Source organism: Bos javanicus, chromosome 3, assembly GCF_032452875.1.
Source record: "Bos javanicus breed banteng chromosome 3, ARS-OSU_banteng_1.0, whole genome shotgun sequence".
NCBI classification, from domain to species: domain Eukaryota; kingdom Metazoa; phylum Chordata; class Mammalia; order Artiodactyla; family Bovidae; genus Bos; species Bos javanicus.
In genome coordinates, this window is record NC_083870.1 from 84,408,311 (window position 1) to 84,432,510 (window position 24,200).

Sequence of the window (24,200 nt, forward strand, 5' to 3'; positions counted from 1 at the left end):
CCCAGGTAGAGACTGACCCAGGCACACCATCTCTGTTCCAATTCTCTCAGCTCTTAAATTCCAACTGTCAACATTTCTGTGAACTTCCTTTGTTTAACAGGACTTTTATCATTCTGTGAGGACCACCTTCTTCCTCTTTTCACAAATGAAGAATGCTGAGATGCGGAGATGAGATGGTTAAGATGAAGCAGGATGTCAAAGTGTCAGAGGAGAAACTCGGACACAGGTTTGCTGAACCAGGCATCATTGCATTACCTGTCAGCGCTAGTGTTAGTCACTCAGTCGTGTCTGACTCTGTGTGACCCTATGGACTGTAGTCCGCCTGGCTCCTCTGTCCATGGAATTCCCCAGGCAAGAATATTGTAGTTGGGTTGCCATGCACTCCTCCAGGGGATCTTCCTGACCCAGGGATTGAACCTCCTTCTCATGTCTCCTGCATTGGCAGGCAGATTCTTTTTCACTAGTGCCACCTGGGAAGGCCTGTAAGGTACCTACAAGCACCTTTCAGTTACAAATATCCCATGGTATTAGTTGCTGGCACTTCTCCTCATCTAAATAGATTTCACACCCCTTTCAGGGGTCAGAGATGAGCCCTTCAGGTTCTCCCCTAGGATCTGGATGACTTTCCTTTCTGTGACAGATACTTTCTTCACTTTTAAGTGGACTAAGAGCACCTACCTTAATAAAGTACTGGGAGGATTAGTGGCTAACTGGGATGACCCAGTGACACAAGCTGATCTGGGTTTCTGGGTTAGGCTGGACATCTAACCGATAGAGGAATATAAATAAGGGCCTGTACATGCATCACTTATGCTTTTATGGGAATGAGAAAAAGGCCCTGTTGTGTGCATATATTCACCAATCTGAGAATGAGAGCAAACACAGTGTAACAGGTTGGAGACCCCTTTAAGGATTTGGGTAAATGATTTAAAATATGTAATTGGGGTTTTATTTTATTTGTTATTTTCTCTTATTTTTGCCTGCCCTGGGTCTTCATGGGCTTTTCTCTAGTTGTGGCACTTGGGTTTAGTTGCCCTGAAGCATATGGGATCTTAGTTTCCTGACCAGGGATCGAACCGACATCCCCTGCATTGGGAAGCAGACTCCTTACCACTGGACCACCAGGGAAGTCCCCCTGCAATTGGGATTTTAAAAATAGGTTTTGGGAAAGAACATTTTGAAAACTTTGGAAATAAATTTTGATAAAAAGTTTACTTGCAAACAGTGGTTTGTGGACATAGAGGTTTATCAGATCTGGGTGTATCGGCGCTCCTGGTTCCCGGCTGGCTCCATTCAAGTCCAGGGAGAGCCCAGCTGGGTGGAGATTGGAGGGAATAAGAGCTGTCTAGACACAGCAGCTGTCACAGGCGGGTAACTATCTGCGAACCAGTGCCCTCCAGGATTCAGACTGAGGATAGCAGGTAGAAAATAAACGGCCAAGGAGATGAGTAAATCAAAGGGGAAGAAGAATTGCCCATCTCCTGTCAGGAACCCAGTCAGCCGTCTTCAGTGGAGGTTTGGGCGCCATCTTTCCCTCCCTCTCCTGACAGGCCTTTTAGAACTCATTATTGTTAAGTGTTCGTTGCAGCCTAGTGTTCTCTCAGAATGGCTTGAGACCAGCGTGGGTAGATTATCTGCTTTCATTGATCTGCACTTCAGAGCTAGAGGAAGGTAAAGATGATTTAATGCCTATTTTCAAAGAATGAAGGATCTTTTGTTCAGCTCTTGCCAGGGAGCAGACAAAGGAAGCAAGATTCACCTATAACAGGAGGGGGTTGGTGGTAGACAGGAGGGAAATTTATCAGTCAGGGAGGATGGAGACACTCGCGTGAGTTATGGTATCTTCTTACCTGGAGATCTTCAAAGTAAGATATACTTCCCTCTGACAGGAGCAGTCAGAGCTGGCAGTGGGGGATAGGATTCCTAGCTGGAAGCAGGGAAATGGACTTTAGCGACCTTTGAAGGTTGAGTCCAGCCTTCTGAGTCTAGGATAAACTAAGATGAGAAAATTTATGGCTTTGACATCCACCATGTGAATAAATCTGAGCCTTTGCTGGAGTTTAGGAGAAAGAAGATTCCGGAAGCCTGCTCTGGCTTAACCACTCTATCAGTCCAGGTTCCAGCAGAAAACAGATGGCATATTCAATGCAAGATCATTTGAGAGAGGTTAATAAAGAGGCTATTGACAAAGCTTTGGGCAAGATGTAGAGAAATGTCAAAGGACGGAGCAGTACCCAAAACTCTTACAATCTTCTGCCCAAAGGGATGGGGAGAGGGAGCCATTATTAGAATCTAAAAGGCAGAAACAATGACCATCCTGAGAGGGGCTGTAACCTTCTGATAAGGAATGCCACCAGCCAGCAGGGACCTAGGGAGAGAGCCTGGGAAGTAAATGCCCTGACATCTCTGTCCTCTCTCCCACACATCTGCTTTCTGGGTTTCCAATCAGCTGGTCCAGACTGAAAACCTGAGGCCAAGGAAGCCCATTGATGAGGTCACACAGTCAGCCTCCTGAGCTGACACCAGCTTGGAGAAAGGTGAAGGATAGATCAGGAGGAGCAAGGAAAGCTGACTGACACCACCATTGCTGGTTCCGTCACACAACAAAGTGTTACATGCCAAGCAGTGTTCTAGGCACTAGGAAGAAGGCAGTGAATCAGACTTACATTTGGAACTAATTGTGATTTAGAAATGCACCCCTCCTGTTAGCCCCCGTATGTATTTGTTAATATAAGTAAGGAGAGTTACTGAAACTCTGTGCCTCAATATCCTCATCTGTAAAATGGGAACAACAGTTGTAAGTCCTTCATGGGGTTGGGTTACATGTAAAGCCCTGAGAAAGATAAGTGGTGTGAAGTAAGAGCTCATCCTGTACATGTTATTATTCTTACTATTGTTATGCTATTGCTATTTACATCTTTTCTCCAGTCTCTTGAGCTCTTTCTCATCCTTAAAGACCTAGATTGGTGCAAACTCCTCCCCGTGGCTCTCTCTCCCCCCTCCCTGTCCCTTGGGCACACCTGAGCCCAGGTGATCTGGCATATGATGCCTCCCTGGTTCTTATAAGGCCAAGGTGCAATTATTTGGTTTGCATGTTTGTTTGCTCTGCTAGACTTTGCGCACTTGGGGATAATCTCAGATTCAGGTCCTTCTCCAGGCCTGTGTTCTGGCAGAGGGGAGGAACTCCATAGTGGAGGTCGAGTTTGTTTTGAGTGACTTTACATATGAGATTTTGTAGTTTCAGGGACCCGAGCATGGCCGAGGCCCGTGTTCAGAAGCCAGGATGTAGAAGTAGAGGGAGAAGGGATTTCATGGCCCTAAGAATCCAGCCCCAGCCCCACTGCTCCATAGAGCCTGATCAGAAGCCCCAACTCCCTGCCCTGGAACTGACTTCTACCCCAAGAGCATACATTCACAGGGAAGAGGATGCCCACTGAATAGGGAGGCAGGAACAGAAAGACCCTTATCTGAGTTTACAGCCAACCAGAACTATTAATCTTATTCTTCTTTAAGGTAGAAGCTGGCTTTTTTTCTTTTTTTTTTTTATCAGCAGTAGGGGACAAGGAGAGAGTTTTTTGACATTAAGATAGACACTGCTTTGCCTCTGCTGATACCATCTGAGAAAAAAGAAAAAAACACTTTGGGATGGAGTTGGTGAAGAACAGTTCCTGGGCACCTTTCACTTCAGCCTAGTTATTTTGGCCACAGCTTCCAGAGTCAGGGCACAAACACACGGTGAGTTCCTTGATTAATCCCATATCTCTGTGTGAGGCAGCCTTGGGACTGCATCCCATCGGGTCAATTTCCAAGGTCAAAGGATATGCTTCCAATTTACTGGTCAAACATGTTTACGCCACAGGGACGCTGTCTATAAGCCCGGGAAAAACTCTTCAGGACAAATGGACCAGTTTCTTCAGCAAATAATTCCAAGGAAAATACAAGAGAAGAAGGGGACTCTATAGATTTAAATCTTTAAGATATGTACAAACCTCTTAGTGTATGGACTTTATTTGGATCCTTATTTGAACAAAGTATTTTAAAAATCATAAGACAGTTGAGAGTATTTGATATTTGATTGGTTATTTGATATTAAGGAAGTATTGCTAATATTTGGGGTATGAAAATGGTATTGTGAATACATTTATAAGAGTCTTTGCTTTTTACAGATGTATTCTGGAATATTATGAATGAAGTATATGATACATGAGATTTGCTTCAGAATAATCTGGGGATGGTCAAGAAGTGAATGGAATATAGAGGGAAAGGAAAGTGAAATGAAAGTCACTTAGTCGTGTCCAACTCTGCCATCCCATGGATTATATAGTCCATGGAGTTCTCTAGGCCAGAATACTGGAGTCGGTAGCCTTTCCCTTCTCCAGGGGATCTTCCCAACCCAAGGATCAAACCCAGGTCTCCCGATTAGCAGGTGGATTCTTTACCAGCTGAGCCACAAGGGAAGCCCAAGAATACTGGAGTAGGTAGCCTATCCCTTCTCCAGTGGATCTTCCCTACCCAGGAGTTAAACCGGGGTCTCCTGCATTGCCAGAGGATTCTTTACCAACTGAGCTATCAAGCCCAGAATATAGAGGGGGTAGAAGTTAATTGTAAGTGATGAATAGGAGGTACACGGGACGTCACTAATCAATTCTATTTTGTACATAATGGTATTTCCCTATAATAGAAGAAAGTTTAAATATGTTAGGAATAAATGTACTTTTTGCTTGTTTTACCAGGTTCCCTGAAACGAACTTGAAATTCAAACTGAACATGCCAGAAATGGGCTTATATGTTTCGCAGATGAAAGCTTGCTCATTCCTCACAGGGCATGGGAAGCCCTATTTCTCCCTGAAGGCCAGTAAGATTTCTACACTTTAGCTTTTTTTTTTTTTTTAAACTAAGAGCCAGAACTTGAAGGGATAAAATGATGACTAGCATCACTTCTCTTGGCCAACTTCCCTGACTGATGAGAATGGATTTCCCTAGCTGCTCATACTTGGAGGAAAACAGGAACCAGAGCCAGGTGGGTCTAGACTCTAGTTGGGTTTTACTCAGTGTCCCTAGTGCCTAATGCTTGCAACTGTGCTTCTCTGCACATTCTCATCCATAGTCCTTGAGTCATTTGGGCCTCTCTCTCAATCAAGACTCAGAGAGAGGTGTAATGATTTGTTTAATATCATATGGCCTGGGAATGGTGATCCAGTGGTTAAGAATCTACCTGCCAAAGCAGGGAACACGGGTTCACTGGTCTGGGAAGCTCCCACATGCTTCGAGGCAACTAAACCAGTGCACCGCAACCACTGAGCCTGAGAGCCGAAACTACGGAAGTCCATGTGCCCTGGAGCCCACGCTCTGCAACAGCAGCCACTGCAATGGGAAGCCCGTGTACCACAACTAGAGAGTAGCCCCCACTAACCGAACTAGAGAAAGCCTGCACACAACAGTGCAAACCCAGGGCAGCCAAAAATTAAAAAAATACATCATATGGCCCATGAATGGTGAAACTGGGACTCATATCCAAGTCCTTTCTGGTTTCAAGCCCAGACTTCTTCCCAGTATACCATACTGCCCTGCCAGTCTCAGGGTTCCTTTCATTAGGATGCACCAATCCAAGGTTGCAAATAATAATAGTTACGTGGTTGGGACTGTATGGAGTGCTCTACATGCATTAATTCATTTCAACCCTCTTAATGATCTCATAAGGTATGTATTATCCTTGTGCCCATTTTACAGATGGGAAAACGGAGGCCCCTAGTGTCACAGAACTAATAAAATGAGGAACTGACATTTAAACTCAAGGATATCTGTCCTCAAACCTTTGACTATATTTTTTATGCTACTTCTCCCTATTTAGTGGAAGATGAAAGTTTTTTCAGAATTCCCCCAAATAGAGACCTGGAAATGACAAGGAAGAGAACTTACACCATCAGTGTGCTGAAAAGAATGACTTAGCTCTATATTTTGGAATCAGTTATTTTTTCTTAAAGTCATAGCATTCTCATAGCAGTTAACAATGGCCAGGCCACTGCTAGCCACTTTACAAATGTTAATTCATCAAATACTCACAGCAGCCTGGTGAGGTGGTTGTATGCTATTATCATTCTTCCCATCTTACCGATGAAGAAACTGAGGCATTGCCAACACCACAGAGCTAATACAATACAGAGCCAAGATTCAATCCAGGCAGTCTTCCACCTGACCCTGGGCTTCGATCTCAACCTCACCTTCACCTTGAGCCTGGTACCTACGCATAATCTGTCCTAGAGTATGTCAATGAAGGAGCAGTGTTAACTGACTTTAACTCCCAAGTCTTAACTCCAACTAATAAAGACCAAAGTTCTGCTATTGGCCTGAGTAATAACTGAAAGGTAGTAACTGATTCTAACTTGGACTTTAAGGCATGTATGGGAAAAACTGATCCATTCACCTGAGTTACAAACGTGTTTTGAGGACGGACTCTACCTTTTTGAAAGCCGCAATAATAAGAGAGAAAATATTAAATTTAACGGGATAAATCACCTACATCACTTAGCACATAGGAGAGGTCAATACACAGTAGCTATTAACATCCTTCATAACCTCTCTGATCGGTCCACTTCTCGTCCACTCCATCGTGGGTGCCATAGCCCAGGCGTCCGTCCTCTCTCTGGTTGCTGTAGTGTGTTCTCTCTGGATTTCTCCACTTAGCCTACTCTCCACACTGCACCACCCATGCCCAAAACTAATCTGTTCTCTAGTCTCCTGAGGGAGGGTTAACCTTCCTGGTCCTCTTGAACCACATGATGTGCTCTGGCCAATGAAATGTGAGTGCAAGTGCTGTGTGTCAATTGCAGACAGAGTTGATAAAAGCCAGTGTGTGTCCTGCCATGCTCCTCCTCCCGCATGCTGATGCATCTCTCAACCATCCTGACGGTGGTCACTTTTCACACTGGGTCCTAGAATGAGGAAACTCTATACAGAAGCCCCAGCAACCCTTGACAGACATGCAAAATAAGGTACAAACTTTTATCATTTGTTGTAATACATGGCACTTTCGGATCTGTTTGTGTCACAGCATAGATCTAGCCTAATCTGACTGATACACGTTTTATGATGTTCTTGCAGGGAGGACAAAGTTCTCTAATGTGCCGGCAAGGCCCCGCAACATTGTGATCTAAACATGAAGCTTCATCTTCTACCGTATTTCCTCTTTTTCTCTTCATCCAAACAGGGCTTCTTTCAACCCCCTCCTAGGGCTACTACAGGCTGTTTGTATATGCTATTCCCTCTGCCTAGAACATTCTCCCAGCTGCCTACCCCCTTTGCCTGGTTAATTTCTGTCTCACCAGCCTCAGTTGACTTTCACGGCAGTTATGTGTATCCTTTATAGCACCCAATCGCTGACAGATGTGCAATAAGGTAAATCCTTACCTTTGCTGCTGTTTGTTGGAATAATGCTTATCTTGCCCACTAGGCTGTGCACGTCCTACAAATAGTTGCCGTCTTTGCTTACTGACTAGCCCTAGCCCTTGGTACATAATAGGTACTCAAAAAATATTTATTGAATAAACAGTTCAGTCAAAATGTTGTAGTGATTATAGGAAGGACGTTGGAGCCAGACTTCTTAGATTCACATCCTACCCTGCCATGTATTTGTTGGGTAAATTACTGAATCTGTCTCAATTTCTTCATCTCTAGAAGGAAGATTACAAATGGAAGTGATCCCATAGGGTGTTTGTGAGGATTAACTGGATTAAGACAGTGGTTATTTACTTGTTATCTCTGGTCTCCAAGCCCGCCCTTCTATACGCTGTTCCATGGGGCCATGGTTTCCTTATGATACTTTCCCAGACTCCTTTGCTGGATGGCTCTGTTTCGATAAAGCCGATGAGAAACTCTGGCAGGAGCCTAGGAGTAGGAGGGAGGGAACTTCACTGTGTGTTCATTTTCTACACACAGCGTGATAGCTAAGAGGATAGAGGTGCAAACCGCCCCAGCTCCTTTCAACTCTCCCAGCACCAGTCACGCTTTACTGCCTCTGAAGTGCTGGTACCTGTGGCTGTGACCCCCTTGAGGGCCCAGCATCAGCTGCCCACATCCTCTGAGAGGTCTGAGTAAGGGCCGTGCGGTGACTCGTGAGGGCCTCACGGTGACTCCTCTCAGTAAAGACCCAAGTATCTGTAGGGAGTCCCTCCTTGGAGCTTCTGGTCTGGTAACCCAACCTTTCATTTTTGTTTCTCTAACTCCAGGGGTTGTACTCGTGTTGGAAAAACTGACTGGACCCTTTTCCTGGCTCCAGACTGGGCCTTAACTGATACACTATCTAAAGCACCGACTCAATGGACATGAATCTGAGCAAACTCCGGGAGACAGTGGAGGAAAGAGGAGCCTGGCATGCTGCAGTCCATGGGGTTGCAGAGTTAGACATGACTTAGCAAGTGAACAACAAGAAATCTAAAGCACTGAGAACAGCCTCAAGCACACAATAGGCACTATGTCAGTGTGAAGTTTTGCATTTGTCTAAGTAGGTAAACGGAGAAGGCGATGGCACCCACTCCAGTGCTCCTGCCTGGAAAATCCCATGGACGTGGGCTGCAGTCCATGGGGTCGCTAAGAGTTGGACACGACTGAGTGACCTCACTTTGACTTTTCACTTTCATGCATTGGAGAAGGAAATGGCAACCCGCTCCAGTGTTCTTGCCTGGAAAATCCCAGGGACGGGGGAGCCTGATGGGCTGCCGTCTATGGGGTCGCACAGAGTCGGACACGACTGAAGTGACTTAGAAGCAGTAGCAGCAGCAAGTAGGTAAAAGGGGTTTCCCAGGTGCTGCAGTGGTAATGAATCCGCCTGCCAATGCAGGAGATGTAAGAGACAAGGGTTTGATCCCTGTGTCAGGACGATCCCCTGGAAGAGGAAATGGCAACTCACTCCAGTATCCTTGCCTGGAAAATCCCATGCACAGAGGAGCCTGGCAGGCTACAGTCAACAGGGCTGCAAACTCTCAGACAAGACTGAGTGTGCGCGCGCGCGCACACACACACACACACAGGTTCTAGGTACACTGGATGTGCTAAGATCCAGGGATGCAGAGAATAAGATATTATCCCTGCCTCCAAGAAGCTTTCAGTCCAATGGCAAAGACAAGACATAAAGGTAAATAACACAACTGACTGACTGAGTACACACACACACACACAAATAGGTAAAAAAGCCAACATGGCTCATGAGAACCCTGTGGAGGGTGCCTGACATCTGTCAAGGATGATGCAAGCGACGGGTGCAAAGACTGGCTGTCTTTAGGGGAAACTCTGATCCACACCCATAACTATCACTCAAATGTCACCTTCCAGGTGTGATTTAAAGCAAATGATGACACAGCTTCCATAGCATTAGCAATTTTTTATTTTCCTTTTTTGTTGCATAGGAAATGCAGTACTTGCTTCCAGTAATTGTATTGTAATGTGAGACGGTGGTAGCACTAATGGTTGAATACAAGAGTTAAACTAATCCACACCAGCTCAAAAACCTGTGGAGATTTAGTTGAATAAGAATGGACGCCCACAGTGATTCTCAACCAATTACAAATTTTCACAGAACACAGTCAAACTAAAAGGGTAACTATGAGAGTCAATACAAGTATACTAGAGGCACAGGGGGCCCGGCTCATAAAAAACAAATGTCAAACTAACTTATTAACACGGGGTGTTCAGTTTCACAACAGATCTCTTATCATTGGAAGTGTTTAATCCCCTTCTCCCACAATTTGAAATGAAAACAAACAAACAAAAAAACCCCAAAAAACAAAAATGGAGGTATCTTGAGCAGACAGATTTCCAAGGGTGGTGGGACAAGCCCTCAGTGAACTTTGTTCTGGTAAGAGGTCAGGGCTGCAGAGGAGGGGGGTCGTGTATTTGCCTTTGAAAGTCTACCTAGAGGACCTCCTAGAATCTGATAAACCTCCAGCTCTAGGTCAAGCCAGTACCTCAGCAGTGATGCTACCAAATGCCTTCGCAGTGCAGAAAGGCAGTCGGAAACTAGGGAGAAAGTGCACTCTTTAGGCCTCCATCCCAACGTAGCCAGTGGCCTTGTGACCTTCGGCTGAGATGTTTGAAAAAACAGTGCTAAATTATAGACTATTACTAAAAAAAAAATTGAAAAATAAAAATAACACAAATAGAATCAAAAAGGGAAAAAATCTTCTGTCATTGTGAGAAGCTGAGCATAAAAACAGCAAGAAAAATAGCCCCATTCATTGGACACCATTTGTCCTAGAAACCACCTCGGAGAGACAAGTTCACATCGAGCACCCTGGGGGGTATTCTCCACTGTGACGGCGTAGGGCTGGATTCATGGTGGCACTTCCACCATATACTCTTGTGGTCCAGACACACTTTGGAAATTGTGTTTTTTGAATTGAATAGCATCAGGAAATGTGATGCTCATGTGGAAACTCATGATGTCTGGCACTCAGGCAAAGTCCTGCCCCTACATGCTGCTGCCTCCCTTGTTACCATGCTCAAGGGTAGGTGGTCCCCTCTTATCTTTCTGAACATTGCTGAAATCTGCTCTCCATTTCCCCATCCCCCTAACAGATTATAAAAGGGGAATAAAAAATAAAAAGGCAGATCAATGCTGGCTTAGGGGAAAAAAAAATGAGATAAAAGATTTCATTTGGGAAGCAAGTCATTTCAAATTTAGACCAAAAAAGAAAAAAGTTATATTTAAAAAAATCCCGTGTTAATAGCCAATTTCTTTTTCTTATGAATCGGGCCCAAAGTTTGTACAGAGTTTTATTTTTGAAGAAAATATTGCAACTGTGCATGAAACTAAATAGCCACGTGATTCTGTAAAGATTTTTTTTTTCTTTTTTTCTTTTCTTTTAATACGAGGAAGTCTGGTGTGAAGACGGATCAAGCATGGGTACCTGGCTGAACATTGTCCATTAAGAAAATGCTTCAGTATCGGCAAAGCTTCAGTCGAGGGTGAAGGGAAATGTCCCTCATTTTGAAATATCCTCAGTGTCTTCAGAGCAGAGTTCTTGAAATTCAAATGGTTGTTTTGAGACAAAAGTCTTGCCAGGGACTGATTTCTGAAATCAAACACCCATGCTTGTCCCCTAGGAAAAAGAAAACAAAAAACAAAAACGAAAACAAAAACACAAGTAATACTGAATTTAAGTAAATGTATACCTCCAAAATACTGAAAACTGCTGAAATCAAGAAAAGACAGAATTTGCGTTCTCAGTGAAATACCTTTAAACCTAGCTGATAAGAACCAAGTCAGAAAAAAAGACTAACATAATCTTGAGTAATATTCATACAGTTCACTAAGCATTATGGAATAGCATGCATTAATATTGTACGGTTATTTTACATCACCTATACCAGAAGGTCCTGACTGACAGACAGCGAAGGCTACCGGTGTAGAAAAATCTTACTTCAGAAGAGCAATATAATACAGATTTCACAGGCACTACATTTTAATATATCAGGTATTATGCTGGTTTTCTTATAATTCTTTCTGTCCTAAAGCTGGCATTATAACAATGACCAAAAAGGCAAGGATTGAAGTAAACGGAAAGTAGATACCAAAGTTGATATAGTTTTTTTCTTCAGATAGATTAGTGCATAGTTCTCATGCAGATAAACACTGCTATGCGTTTACACTGTTGGAAAGCAGAGTGAATTGAGCCCAAGTTGTCACATTTGTGTAAATCATTTTGTCAGCCTGTAATAGCACCATGTAATGGATTTGCATTAAACATTAAATTGATTTCAGGATTGGTGACACAGTATTCACTACACTTAAGTGCTATGGAATAGCTTCAATGTTACCTGCTATATATCAAAGCAATTTTCATCCCACTGCTTTTTTATTGGAAAAAATAAAAGGAAAACATACACGACACTAATTAGACGAATGCACAGCCTTGGACGTGGAGAAGGCAGAGCGGGTTTACTGTCAAACAGCAAATACATGCATTGACTTCAGGACGAAAGTGGCCTTGGAAAAGCTGATTTGAATGAAAGCTGTGCTGGGGGCAGTGCAGCTTTCTGAGACTGTCTGAAGTCTTAGGACAGGTCTCGGAGGGTGGGTGGTGAGGTGCCACTGAAGCTCTCCGTACATTACCATGCCAGTTGTGTTTTAAATTGGTTCTATGGAGGCCTGCTACCAGGAAAAAGAGACAAGAAGAAAAGGAAAGAAAGAAAACGAAAGAGAGAGACCACTACGGCTATGGACAAAATGATACTTCCAGAGACATGATGCCATGTACATTAAATGACATTCTTAGAAACCCCTCCCCACAAAAAAAAAAAAATCAAAAGGAAAACATTTTTTGTCTTAATGCAGATTTTGTAAATACTTTATGACACTGTAACTACAGAATTCAAAGCCTATGAGGATAAGGACTTGAAAAGTGAAAGACAAACTTTTTGAGACGGGGTTTTGCGTCTTCCAGTGGGCTGTCTGAATACTGTGACTCTGGGAAGTCTGGGTTCCTTTACGCTTCACCTGTCAGAATGTGAAGAATACACGCTTCGGGAAGTGGACCTTGGCCCGCCTGTAGCCCACGCCTGACTGTGGGGTGGGGGCGGGGAGGAGCTGACATAGTAACTGTCATGCCGGGGTGTGAAGAAACAGAAAACCTAGGTCAAACCTCAAAGGAAAGAAAAACGTGTGGGATGGAGAGAGTGGGCTTTGGAAAGAGGGCCTCTGCCCATTAACGGTCAGACAAGGAGCGTTTTTGTGGCAGGGAGATGGGCCAGAAGGAAAAAAAAAAAAGGATATAGGAAAATGATATGATTTAGTGTTTGTGCCTCTGACTTCAGTTCCCAAAGAAAAAAATGGAGAGTTATTTGAGGGACTTATCTTTGCCAATATTGTTAATGCCATTTGAAGGGAGAGAAAAAATTCGAATGTGTCTCAGAATCAAGGGCTGGGCCTTCAAGTGTGGATGGCCCTCGGTCTGTCAGTCTACACACCCCAGGTAGCAACGTCTTCCTCAAACATCTTCGCTTGACTTTGAGTCTAAAAAGGTTAAACACTCGTATTGTTGATGTTTCTTTTTTCCTGCTTGATCACAACTAAACTACAGTTTCCTGCTGCTTTCTGGACAATGAAACATGAACAAAAATATAACTTAGTGTGTTTAATACTTAACCCCTGTTCGTTATCACCCTAGACTGCCTCCCTAATGTTTTAAAGCCTTTAAAACATTTTTTTTCCTGCAAATCTGTTCAGAGTTCCCTAATTTTAGCTTCATCAAACTTAATACAACAGAATACCTTCAAAAATACAGCATACCTGTAACGTCCATTTACAATGGTTTTTCAGTAGACCTATACTTCTCAAGCATAGGAATATGCTATACCATTGAAAGAAAAAACAAACAAAACTGTATTTAAATACTTACAAAAAAAAAAAAAAAAAGGAAACAGGAAAGTTTTAAACTTAAATCCAGTTCCCAAAGGGAGAGGGGGGCGGGAAAGAAAGAAAAGCCATTCTATGAACGCTGCCTTTATAATGAACAATCAGAAATTTCACTAGGCTAATTTGACAGAAATTTTTCCTCATTTAAACAACATTACAAAAGTCCTGCATTATAAAATAGGGTAGAATAAATCAGTGTAATCAATAAAACTATACAACAATACAAATTACATATCTTCTGAGTGGGCAGTTAATCTCTCTCTTTGCAGTCATGACTACAACATGCTCACTAAAAACAACTAAAACTGCCCAAACTATTGCTTAGTTTGTTTTGTTTTAAAAAAAGGGTGCAATTTTATTGTATATACAACCAATTTACTGGTAATACCTTGGCTTATCGCAAGGTTCTGACAAAATGTTTGTCTAGGCTTTTTTCCCTTCACTGTGAAGCACTGAAAGCTGCTATTTTTTTTCTTTTTTTTTCTTTTTTCTTTTTTTAGTGCACATATGTCATAATAAAGTAATGCCCAGCTAAGTGCTATAGGGGAAGGCAAAGTATGCTGGCTGGCTAGAGGAAGTGACACCATATACTGACAATCACACCATACGACAGCGCCAAACGACTATTCAACCACTTATCAGACACATATGAAAATCCAAAATGTTTTATTTTATTTTTTTTTCCTTAAATAGAGATAACCAGTAAACAATTTTCAGAACTTGGAAGTTTAAAAACGTGCATATAAAAATGGGCATTATATACTTTGTATTGAATGTGGATTGACTGCAGTCTGCTAAGAAAAATGGGGTGTGGGAGCTGAAGAAAAGGGAAGTTGTCTTTTTTTTTTTTTTTAAGGCTTGCTTGTGAAAGGAACAGTTGTAAAAACAAAATTGCTTGAAGCAGGGTCAGCTTAGTGCTTCACAGTTTGACTGCTTCTCTAAGAGGAGCCCTTCCTGCGCACGTGCATTCAAAAATCACAAAAAAAGTACAAAGACAGACACCTAAAACACACTGCGTCAAGTGCAGCACCGACTTTGGTCAAATAAAAAAAATAAAAGAAAAATTAATCATTGCTAAGCTTTTCTACACGATATAAGCAGGTATTGCATATTTTCATATATCTGGGGGCGGGGTGGGGGGGGAAATAAAGGAAGACTCCAAATAAATTGTAAAATGCAGCAACATCCAAAATACTGATATTCTAAGCATCTACAGATCTCAGAATAGCACTGCCACTGACCACATAGGACGATAAAGACTACTCCTATCTGCGGGACAACTAACTCTCTATTTAGTTCTAGATGTTGAAACTGACAATGGCTGACATAAAAGTCACATTTACAAAAAGTGTCTCCAAATGCTTGACTAGGGAAAAACCCCTTTCAATAGAGGAGCATGTGCAACAATTCCACAAATAATCGCTATCCAGGGCAAGGCACATTGATATGGAATTTTTGTTTTCGTGCAAATTAAGGAAAAAAAACAAAACAAAACAACATTGTTTCGGGGGGGAAAGATGAGGAGCAAAGTGTCTTCCCAAGAATTTCAGTTACTTGATTGTATAGGACAGTAGTAGAACCCTTCTGAAGGGCTGAAAAACATCGTTTAAAGGCAAGTGCCTAGAGTAGGGATTACAATATTGTGTCTTAATGCACTCTACTTTATCCTACATTAACTATATAAAAATTAGTTACTAACACTAGAACATGCAGAGACTTTCTCTGATCAGCAGGGCTCGCCAACCAGAACATATATATATGTATAGTATAGGAAACCTTCTTGAAGTTGCATGGGAAGCAAAGGGGTGCTTCGCTGTCTGGTAGAAAAATCACTTGCACTTTTTTTTTGTTATTTTTTTGTTTGTTTTTTGTATTTTTTTTTTTACATAAGATACAGGACATTTGGGGGTGCAAACTTTTTTTTCCCTAACAAGTACCCTTGATCTGAATGGGCACCAGCATTTGTCTCAGTATTGGTTTCATTATTATTATTAAAATTATTTTCCCATAGCCCAGTTCAGGGCGCAAAGGTCTTTAAATTTTCTGGACAATCTCTGGAACAATGAAGTGTCTGATAACTGATAAATCCTATGATGCCAGATACATGTAAAAATTTTCAGAATTGGCATAATCCATTCTAGTGACTTCTAGCTTATAAAATTAACAGATACCATGATTTTATTTTAGTTATGTGCTTTGATAACAGAAAATAATTAATTAGCATTTAATGTAGTTAACATATTGTGGTAAAAGCACCATTAGATTTGTTTTTTTGTTTTTTTTTTTAAATTTTCCTTCAGTTTTTAAAGGGATACAAGTTTAACAATAAAAAACATAAAAAGCAAAAATAGCTCCCCTTTTTCTTGCAAGGCTGTTTTTTACCCCAATAATTTAGAGTCCTGGGGTGGAAGGACTTGAAAAACAAAAATAGAATTTTCAACAATCTCTATCTTACAAAGATATTTAGCTATCCAATGAAATTGCACTTTACTCAATTCAAAATTCGATTGTTTTGATTGATTCCTGTCAGTTTCTGTCAAAACAGACCATCTTCCCCATTACCACGTGAATTTGTGTCATTGTTGAAATTGTTGAAAAAATGTTTTTTTTTTTTTTTTTTTTAAATGTAAGTGCAGCATTTCAAAACTTTTAAAAAACTGAATAGCAGTAGTAGTAGTTTGCCATTTTCGGGATTATTCTGCAACGCGAGTGGGTTCACTGTCCTTCCGGGCCATGTTACCTAGTTAACGGCTGACTGCTGAACCAAGCCAAACTAAAAGAAAGAACAAAAAAGGAACATAACTGCGATTTCTTTTTCCAATATGTTACAGAAAAACATTGCCCTTTGACTGTCCCGTAAGTTATATATATTGCAGATCTCAGCTACTACAAAAGATTTAGTTCTCCAAGTGCCTCCTGATTGCTCAAAGAGGCTCACACCGGTGTGGGTAAATTCATGAAATACTGTGAAACAGCCGGGCTCCGTAAAGAAAGTGTGTTACGACAGGAAGTCAGTGAGCAAGGGTAGATCCTCTCTAGCCACACTGCCTAATGCTCACGCAACCACGGAAACACTTCAAATGTTACAAAGCCCAACCATTTCCAGCACCATATGAGAAAATTACAACAGTTCCTAAAGTATTAAAAAAAAAAATCCCAAAAGGTTATGGCCTTTGCTGTTGGACCATAATGCTTGCTGTTTCCATGTACAAGTTGATTTGATTTTCCCCTTCCAGTGACAGTGAAGTTGTAACCGCGCTGGGTTGAGGATGCGTCCATGTTACAGAGTTGAGAAGGGGTCAGGTGGTCTGTCTGGTGGATGGTGGGACGCTGCGACTTTTATCCCAGGTACCAGGACTGGAAGACAAGAGGAAAAGTGCAATTAGAGCTACAATTTGGAAAAGAACACATTTTAACGGTGGCCTTTCCACTGGTGAAATCAAGATCGATGTTAGGGATAAAGGGGGGTTTTCACTGGTAAAAGTAAAGGAATGACTAACAGTAAACCTTAAGACTCTGAACCTGATCTTACTCTTCTGAAACAACACTCAGTGTCTTTGTAGGGGGCTGCTCATGTTCTGAGTGTAACTTGCACAACCAAGTATTTATGTCTACTTGAAGCACATGCATGGTATGGAGGTTCCAATCTGGCGAGGGCAACTGTAGCAGAGCAGGAAGCTCTATCACCTGGTTTTTGATTGAACCCTCAGCGCCTAGCTCAGTGCCTGGAATACAGGCTTCCAAACAAAGAAGAGTGGAATGAATGGAGAATGGGTGAAGGGAGAGGTTTTATATCATCATGGATGTCTTCTCTGATGAATCTCACAGCATCTCCTTTTCAATGAGATGCTATTACAACGTTCTTGTAACAGGCACAGAGGATCAAAAGCGAGAGAAGAGTGAATGGAGCTCAGGTAGGACAAGCGCTACACCAAGAGTCCTGGGTGATTCTGGACAAGTCATAGCATCTCTCTTCTACTCAGTCTCCTTAGATGTGCATGAGGTAGATTTTACAATGTAAAATGCTCCTCTCAGCTCAGTATTTCTAAAATAAAATTTAAAAAAATGACATATAATCATCAACTGGTATCACAGATTTTACCATAGTGTCCAAAGGAAAAAAGGAGGCCACCTGCACAGCTCATGCATGCTTCTGCTCCTCTGACGTTTATTTACAGCCTTGCATCTAACTGCTGGACCCAGTTACCAGTTGCCTTTTCCTTGCATGAGCCCTTAGGTGATTAGCTTTGGGCAACAGTCTGGTGATATGTCACTCTACATGCCGGCACTTCTTTCTCTGTTAGCTAAACAAAGTGACCAATTATGGTTTAGTATCAGAGTCAGTTTCTCAAGTGAAATAAAAAAGTACATGGCTTTTGCCAACTTTTCTCCAGAACTACCCTACCAAATTCACCACATTTATTCACAGAAAAATCATCAACCTCAAGCAAAATTAAATGCTTCCGAAACCTCTGAGTTGACAGTTTCAGAAAGGATTGCATTTGGGTTGATTCAGTCAGATGAAGGCTCATCCGTGTCCAAGAGATTCAATTAGGTAAAGCAAGGACTCATTTGATTCCAGGATAAATGGCAAAATGATAGCTACATGGAGGTTGGGATAAGATTTCCTGGTCACACAAGCTACTTTTGATGTCCAGAGGTCTTGAAGGAAAAAAGAAAAAAAAAAAACCCTGAAGTCTAAACCGAAAAACTACTCATCCTGTATACTTTTAGATGTTATTCTTTGACCGCATGCTTTGAGGAGCACAATAAAGCCTCTTGTGTCCTGAAAGGAAATCATCCTGGCAAATACACAGGGCCTAAATCGAACTGGACAAAAGAAAGAAGAGGGGGGAAGAGAGGAACCGGGAGGCAGACTCCAAACCGTATTTCTAGCTGGACTCCCGCATAGCTGACGCAGATCCGAGTTAGAGCCGAGTTCTCCCTGGAACCCAACAGTCTCAAACTTTGGATGCGGCAAGTCACGCTGACAATGTCTGTTCTCACACTTTCTAAGTCAGTTGTGAAATTCCAGACTTTTTAAACCTGACGCTGCGTCGTAGTTCTCGAAGCAAGCGCCTGAGACCCAGTGAGTCAGTAGGGGGAGCAGTTTTCCATTCCACAGTTTCTGGACACAACCTCAGTGCACTACAAAAATCTGCAGTGCCTCTACACTTCTCTTAAAAAGCAAAGCAAAGGAAAAAAAAGTTTCTTCACACATCTTACTATTCAGTGTGTGCCTTGCCGACAAGGTTACCCCAGAGCAGCTCTGTAATCCTTCACTGAAATAGGCTTTATTGATTGCTCTGGTCTATTGTTCTCTTTTCAAGTCCCCCAAGTTCAAGTTCATCCTGGTGTTACATCATGTCTGGTTGCTAAGAGCAACCAGACAGACCCAGACGTGACTATCATTAGCAAGAAACCCTCCGCTCTCCTCCCACCAACCTTCCAGTGGCTCTGACGTAGCAGGCCCACTGCAAACACACTGAAGTATTTATTCTGCCTAATTTATGACCTACCCAGCAAGCGAGACCCCCACTCCAAAAACCAACACTGTTGTGTATTTAATTAATCTGTCTTTCTCTGGCACTTGGGAAAGTTAGACAAAGGACTAATTATTGTGTTTCACTCTCCACACTTTTCTTTTGGGGGGGTGTGTGTGTGAATATTTGCATGGGAAAGAAAACTACAGGCCCAGCATTGGCTGTCCCCCCCTCCTTTTCTTTTTGCCCTATTGACATTTCATGAAATACTTTAGCTGCTTAAGGGAATTAGAAAAAAAATGCGATGTGAATGTTACTCCTTCTGAGTTGGTATTCAGTAACACAAATCAACTCATGACATGTTTAAATTTAAATGCTAACCACACACTCTCAGAGTTACTTTAAAGGTTAGTTTTTAATCAATAGAAGTTGCTGACTCCGGGTTTTTGAGCTGCGCAGTGCAGCTCTTGGGCTTTTGTCTAACGTTAAAGCTTTCAAACTTTTTTTTTTTTCCTTGAGATGATTTTAGCAATGATTTGCAGACACAGAAGACTATTGTGCTCTGACCAGCAACATGTCACCAGAGGAGAGAGTTGCCCTGGGGTGGGGTGTCAATATGACTCCTGAAGGCCTGGGTTGGGGGTCTTTAATAAGCCGTGAAAAAAACTTAATTAACCCTTTCAGGCCCAAACCAAAACCTATTCTTAAACTTTTTCACTCCTGTAATTTGACCATTAGTCCTTATTTCAACATTACACTAATCTTCATGACAATTAACCCAGATACTTGACCAAGGCTTTCCAGAATGGGAAGTCAGCTGGTTAGGGGAACTACACAGGGAATTTTTTTCCCTTTTGAATGAGGGCTCCTTGATTAAACCATTTATTCATAGTGATGGCAGATAAGCAACTATAATACTAAAAAATAGAACCCATTCATTTCATCAAATGTTCTCATGACCAGTTTGTAGCTGAAGACCTTCCTTAATTCCATTATGAGTGTGATAGTTGCACATGTCTAAGCCACTCGATTTTTAAAAACTTCCATGAACTATGAATAATGTCCAATAGACAAGATAATGTTTGTAAAAGCCCATTTTCCTCTTGTGATATTCTCTTACAAAATCTATAATTCAAGCAGTGCAAGTTTCAAAACATTACTTGATGAATAATTCTGGGCATTTTCTTGTCGGGTTGTACAAGAAAAATATGAAAGAAATCTGAGATTGTTAAATTGTTGGGGTTGAGGAGCAAATCACTGGGAAAATGTTGCCACATTAAACAAAATTCATTGATGGAGAGTCAAAAAATTGTCTTCAGATATTTACTAACACAAGCTTAGGTTTCATATGGTTTCTGCCTTCATATGTTATAGCCCTTTAATCTAACCCACTGTATCCAGATGGACTACAAAGGAACCCCTGTCCCTTATCTACAGTGAATTTCAATATTACAATACAATATCGGATGATGTTATCTTGATACATTTACATTAAGGAAGTAAACACAGAGCTTTGATCTATTTTTTCTTTTTTTTTCCCTTGGGAACTCTCAGCTATAGTTTGGGAGGTCCACAAATCCACACTCCCACAGAAGCTAGAGTTAAGGGAAATTACTGCTGCATTCACAGTTTCTACAGTTTGGGATGTGCTAAGGTGGTGAGGAGGGGGCTGGAAGTGGGGCTGACTGTCCTCTCTCAGTGTTCAAGGTGAAACATCAAAAGAAATCTGCAGTCCACGACCAGAGCTCAGCTTTCCTCTTCTCCAGTCAAATGAAGAAGTAATCTCATCAGGTTGGAAAGTGCTGACTAAGGATTTAATAAAGTGCCTGCAGATGTGGCGTCTCTAAGGTATTCAACTCATGTAATGCAAAACAGCTCCACACTGAATGTGCTTATAAAATTTCATTTAACCATTGCAGCATGACTCCCCCTCGCCCCCCACCCCCACTTTTTTCTAAGGAGTTTTATCACACTTCCCGCCCCTTAATTTACAGCTCCATGAAAGTTCGAATCCCATTCTGCCAGGATTCTGGAATACTCTCAGTAGTCAGGTTTTATGAACCATAAACAACATCTATCCGGCTTCATCGCAAGCAGGAAGCCTGAAATGGCACTCGGTACCTTTGACGGTGGCAGTCTCTTTCCTTTCCTATCTGAGGGGGAGAGCAATTAGGAAACCGAGGCTATTTTTCAAAATTTGGTCATAAGGATGCCTAAAACATGGTTGATGAAGGCTCAGTTTCTTTAGTTAACATCAAACATTCTAATGTAAATAATGAATTTTAAAATGGCTTTTATATGCACTTTTTACTAAAAGGGCAGGATGCATATTTCAGAAACAAAAGGAAATGCAAGTCTGTTTGAGATAGCTGCATTTTACTTTAACCAAAAAAAAAGAGAGGGTGCTGCGGTGGGGGGTGGGGAGGGCGGAACAGACTGTGACGCAGCAGAATCTGTTTTTCAAATTAAAAAGTTAAACAAAAGGCCTCAAGGGCAAAGTTGAACACCGCGGAAGGAGGTTGTTAATGTGGAATCCAGAACTGGGTGTGACACTTTGCTTTCTTCTCCAGGCAAGGTGGGTTATTTCAGGACATTTCACACACAGAAAGCAGAAACAGGCAAACACAGGGAGGCCTCTGCCCCCACTCTCCACTCCTTCATACTCCATCAGCCCCTGAAGAGGATGCTGCCAACTAGCACTGCAGGAGTTGCGGTCAACATCTTGACTTCTCTCTGGAGGAGATGCTATCTCTGCTGGGTCATTAATCCAGTTAGTCATTTTTGGCTTCCTGCTCTTGTGTGGATGAGCGAAAGCCCACTGTTTAGCCCAAATGAATTGTCCTTGGCAAATCAGCCAGAAGCCAGGTAGCCTCCCCTGCCTCCTTCTGATCCAATGGAAATGGACAAGGCCTTGGAGTCCACTCCTGGTTTCTGACGTTAGTATACCTCATTTGGGAGTACTTCACTTATTTAACAAGTGTTGAGCATCCTACTGTGTGCTTGATAACACTAGGCTCTGGGAATATGAGTACAACAAATACGGTACCTGCTCCCGGGCAGTTGGATCTTTAGACTTCAGCATCCTTCTAGAGACCAGTTACCCTGCTATTCTTATAGTTGGATGTTTGAAAACTTCTGTCAGCTGATGAGGCTGAGTATTCAGTGTCCAAGGGACCCAGGACCAAGTGCTATTTTTTCCACTGACTAGTTGTGTGACTTCAAGTAAGCATGACTCTGTCCTTGGCCCCTAGAAGACTACTGTAGGGCCATTCTTCGTGGCATGGGGATACCGGTTTCTTCTGACAAAGGTGACACCCTGCACCCAGGTGTCAGTTATTGGTCTTGCCAGCCACAGGCTGTGATCTCTCAGCCATTTTTCTTGTCTGATTTTGTTAAAGAAAGCCTGCTTTCAATAATGCTAAACTAAGACTTGTTTATTGTACAGGAAGCTATTAAAACAGTAATGGGCCATGATTGGCCCTGCTCACCTTTGCGGCCTTATCTTTTCGCTGCTTATACTCAACGCTTGTGCTGTGTTACACTTCTTCCAGGTCCCCCAAAGCCAAATGCTTTCTCCCTGCTGGAACTTGGCAGAGCTATCCCTCTCTCCTTGGCTTTGAACACACTTGCTAGTCCTTGCTTTCTCAGATTAGCAGTCCCTTCTTCCAAAGGGTCTTTCTCCAGGCCTTTAGCTCCTGGGTTCACCTCTGTCACAGTCACTGAACTGTAATTACCTGTTTTCTCCCCAAGAAAACAAAGTGTCTTCTTGTGTGTGGCATCTCCGGTGTCTTGCCTGGTGACTTAATAAACACTGTTGAATAAAGGAAGAAATCTCCAAGGTTCCAAAAGTAAAAAGTCAAAGTGTTAGTCCCTCAGTTGTGTCCAGCTCTTTGTGAGGCCATGGACTGTAGCCCACCAGGCTCCTCTGATCATGGAATTCTCCAAGCAAGAATACTGGAGTGGGATGGCATTCCCTTCTCCAAGGGTAATCTTCCCGACCCAGGGATCGAACCTGTGTCTCTTGCATTAGCAGGCAGATTCTTTACCATCTGAGCCACCAGGGAAGCTCAAAGACTAGTATCAATTACCCCAACAAGTTGTTGAGATGGGTGACTTCTAGAATGGCTGTGCCTCATCCATGCTCATGGCTCATGCCCGCATCTCCCTGAATGACAGGTGCTCCCCCCAGAGACATGCAGGTCTCCACAAGCCACCCCAGCGAGTTCTGATTGAAGAGCTCTTGCAGTGGGGCCAACTGCAGCCGTAGCATGTGCAATAGTTTTGTAACATGGACGGCTGCCTGCTTACTACGAGCACAGAGGAGTTGTCCAAACCACCACTCCCTGGAGAGTGACCGTGCTGTTCCCGGCCAAGACCTCCATTTGGTTCAAACCTCAAGACGGGAAAACACTAATCTTTTTACCCAATAAGCCATCCAGCACCTCCAAACCTTGAGAGTACATACACAATCCAATTATTCCAACAGTTGTTCCAGAGTCTGACTCTTTCACCGTATTCCAACTTGCTCTAGTGTCTGTCTCACCATCAAGCAAAGTTCTTTTTTCTGGCCTCCCTTTACATGTTTACCAAGTAATCTTTTACCTCACGAAACCAAAGACTTCTGAATTAAAAACTGCACTCTGGCCACTCACATTTGCTCTGCTGACTTACTGGAGGGCTGCATGCATAGTGGTAAGAGGTGGGGCACTGGAGTCAAGTTAACAGAAAGAATCTGCCAGCAATGTGGGAGACCTAGGTTTGATCCCTGGGTTGGGAAGATCCCCTGGAGAAGGGAATGGCTACCCACTCCAGTATTCTGGCCTGGAGAATTCCATGGACTGTATAGACCACGGGGTCGAAAAGAGTCAGACATGACTGAGTGACTTTCACTTTCACTTTTCACATCATTTAACTAGTATGCCATTACATGCTAGTTAAAGGCGCTTCCCTGGTGGCTGAGATGGTAAAGAATGTGCCTGCAATGCAGGAGACCAGGGTTCGATCCCTGGGTCAGTAGGATCCCCTGGAGGAGGATATGGCAACTCACTCCAGTATTCTTGTCTGGAGAACCCCATGGACAGAGGAGCCTGGTGAGCTACAGTCCACGGGGTCACAAACTAACCCTAGATTGAGAAACTAACACTTTCACTTTCTAAATGATCTTAGATAGGTCAGCACCCCTGGGTCTCAGTTTTAAACTCTGTGAAATGGAGCCAACAAGTTTATCAGTTTTTGTAGGGACTGAATGAACTAATGCCTGAGAGACAAGTGCCGAAAACCTGAAAGCCAGGGGAGATGAGTTCTCTATA

General features: G+C 42.5%; 1 protein-coding gene across 7 annotated transcripts in view; it reads right to left on the reverse strand.

Moving 5' to 3' along the window:
* Positions 1 to 9,361: 9,361 nt before the first annotated feature.
* NFIA (nuclear factor I A) overlaps positions 9,362 to 24,200 on the reverse strand; it is a 427,927-nt gene continuing 413,088 nt past the window's right edge. For all 7 annotated transcript variants that reach the window (XM_061411778.1, XM_061411773.1, XM_061411779.1 and 4 more), the window contains one exon: positions 9,362 to 16,765. In XM_061411778.1, coding sequence (XP_061267762.1) covers positions 16,748 to 16,765 — 18 coding nt within the window. In that variant the 3' untranslated portion in view covers positions 9,362 to 16,747. The remainder of the gene's footprint in view (positions 16,766 to 24,200) is intronic.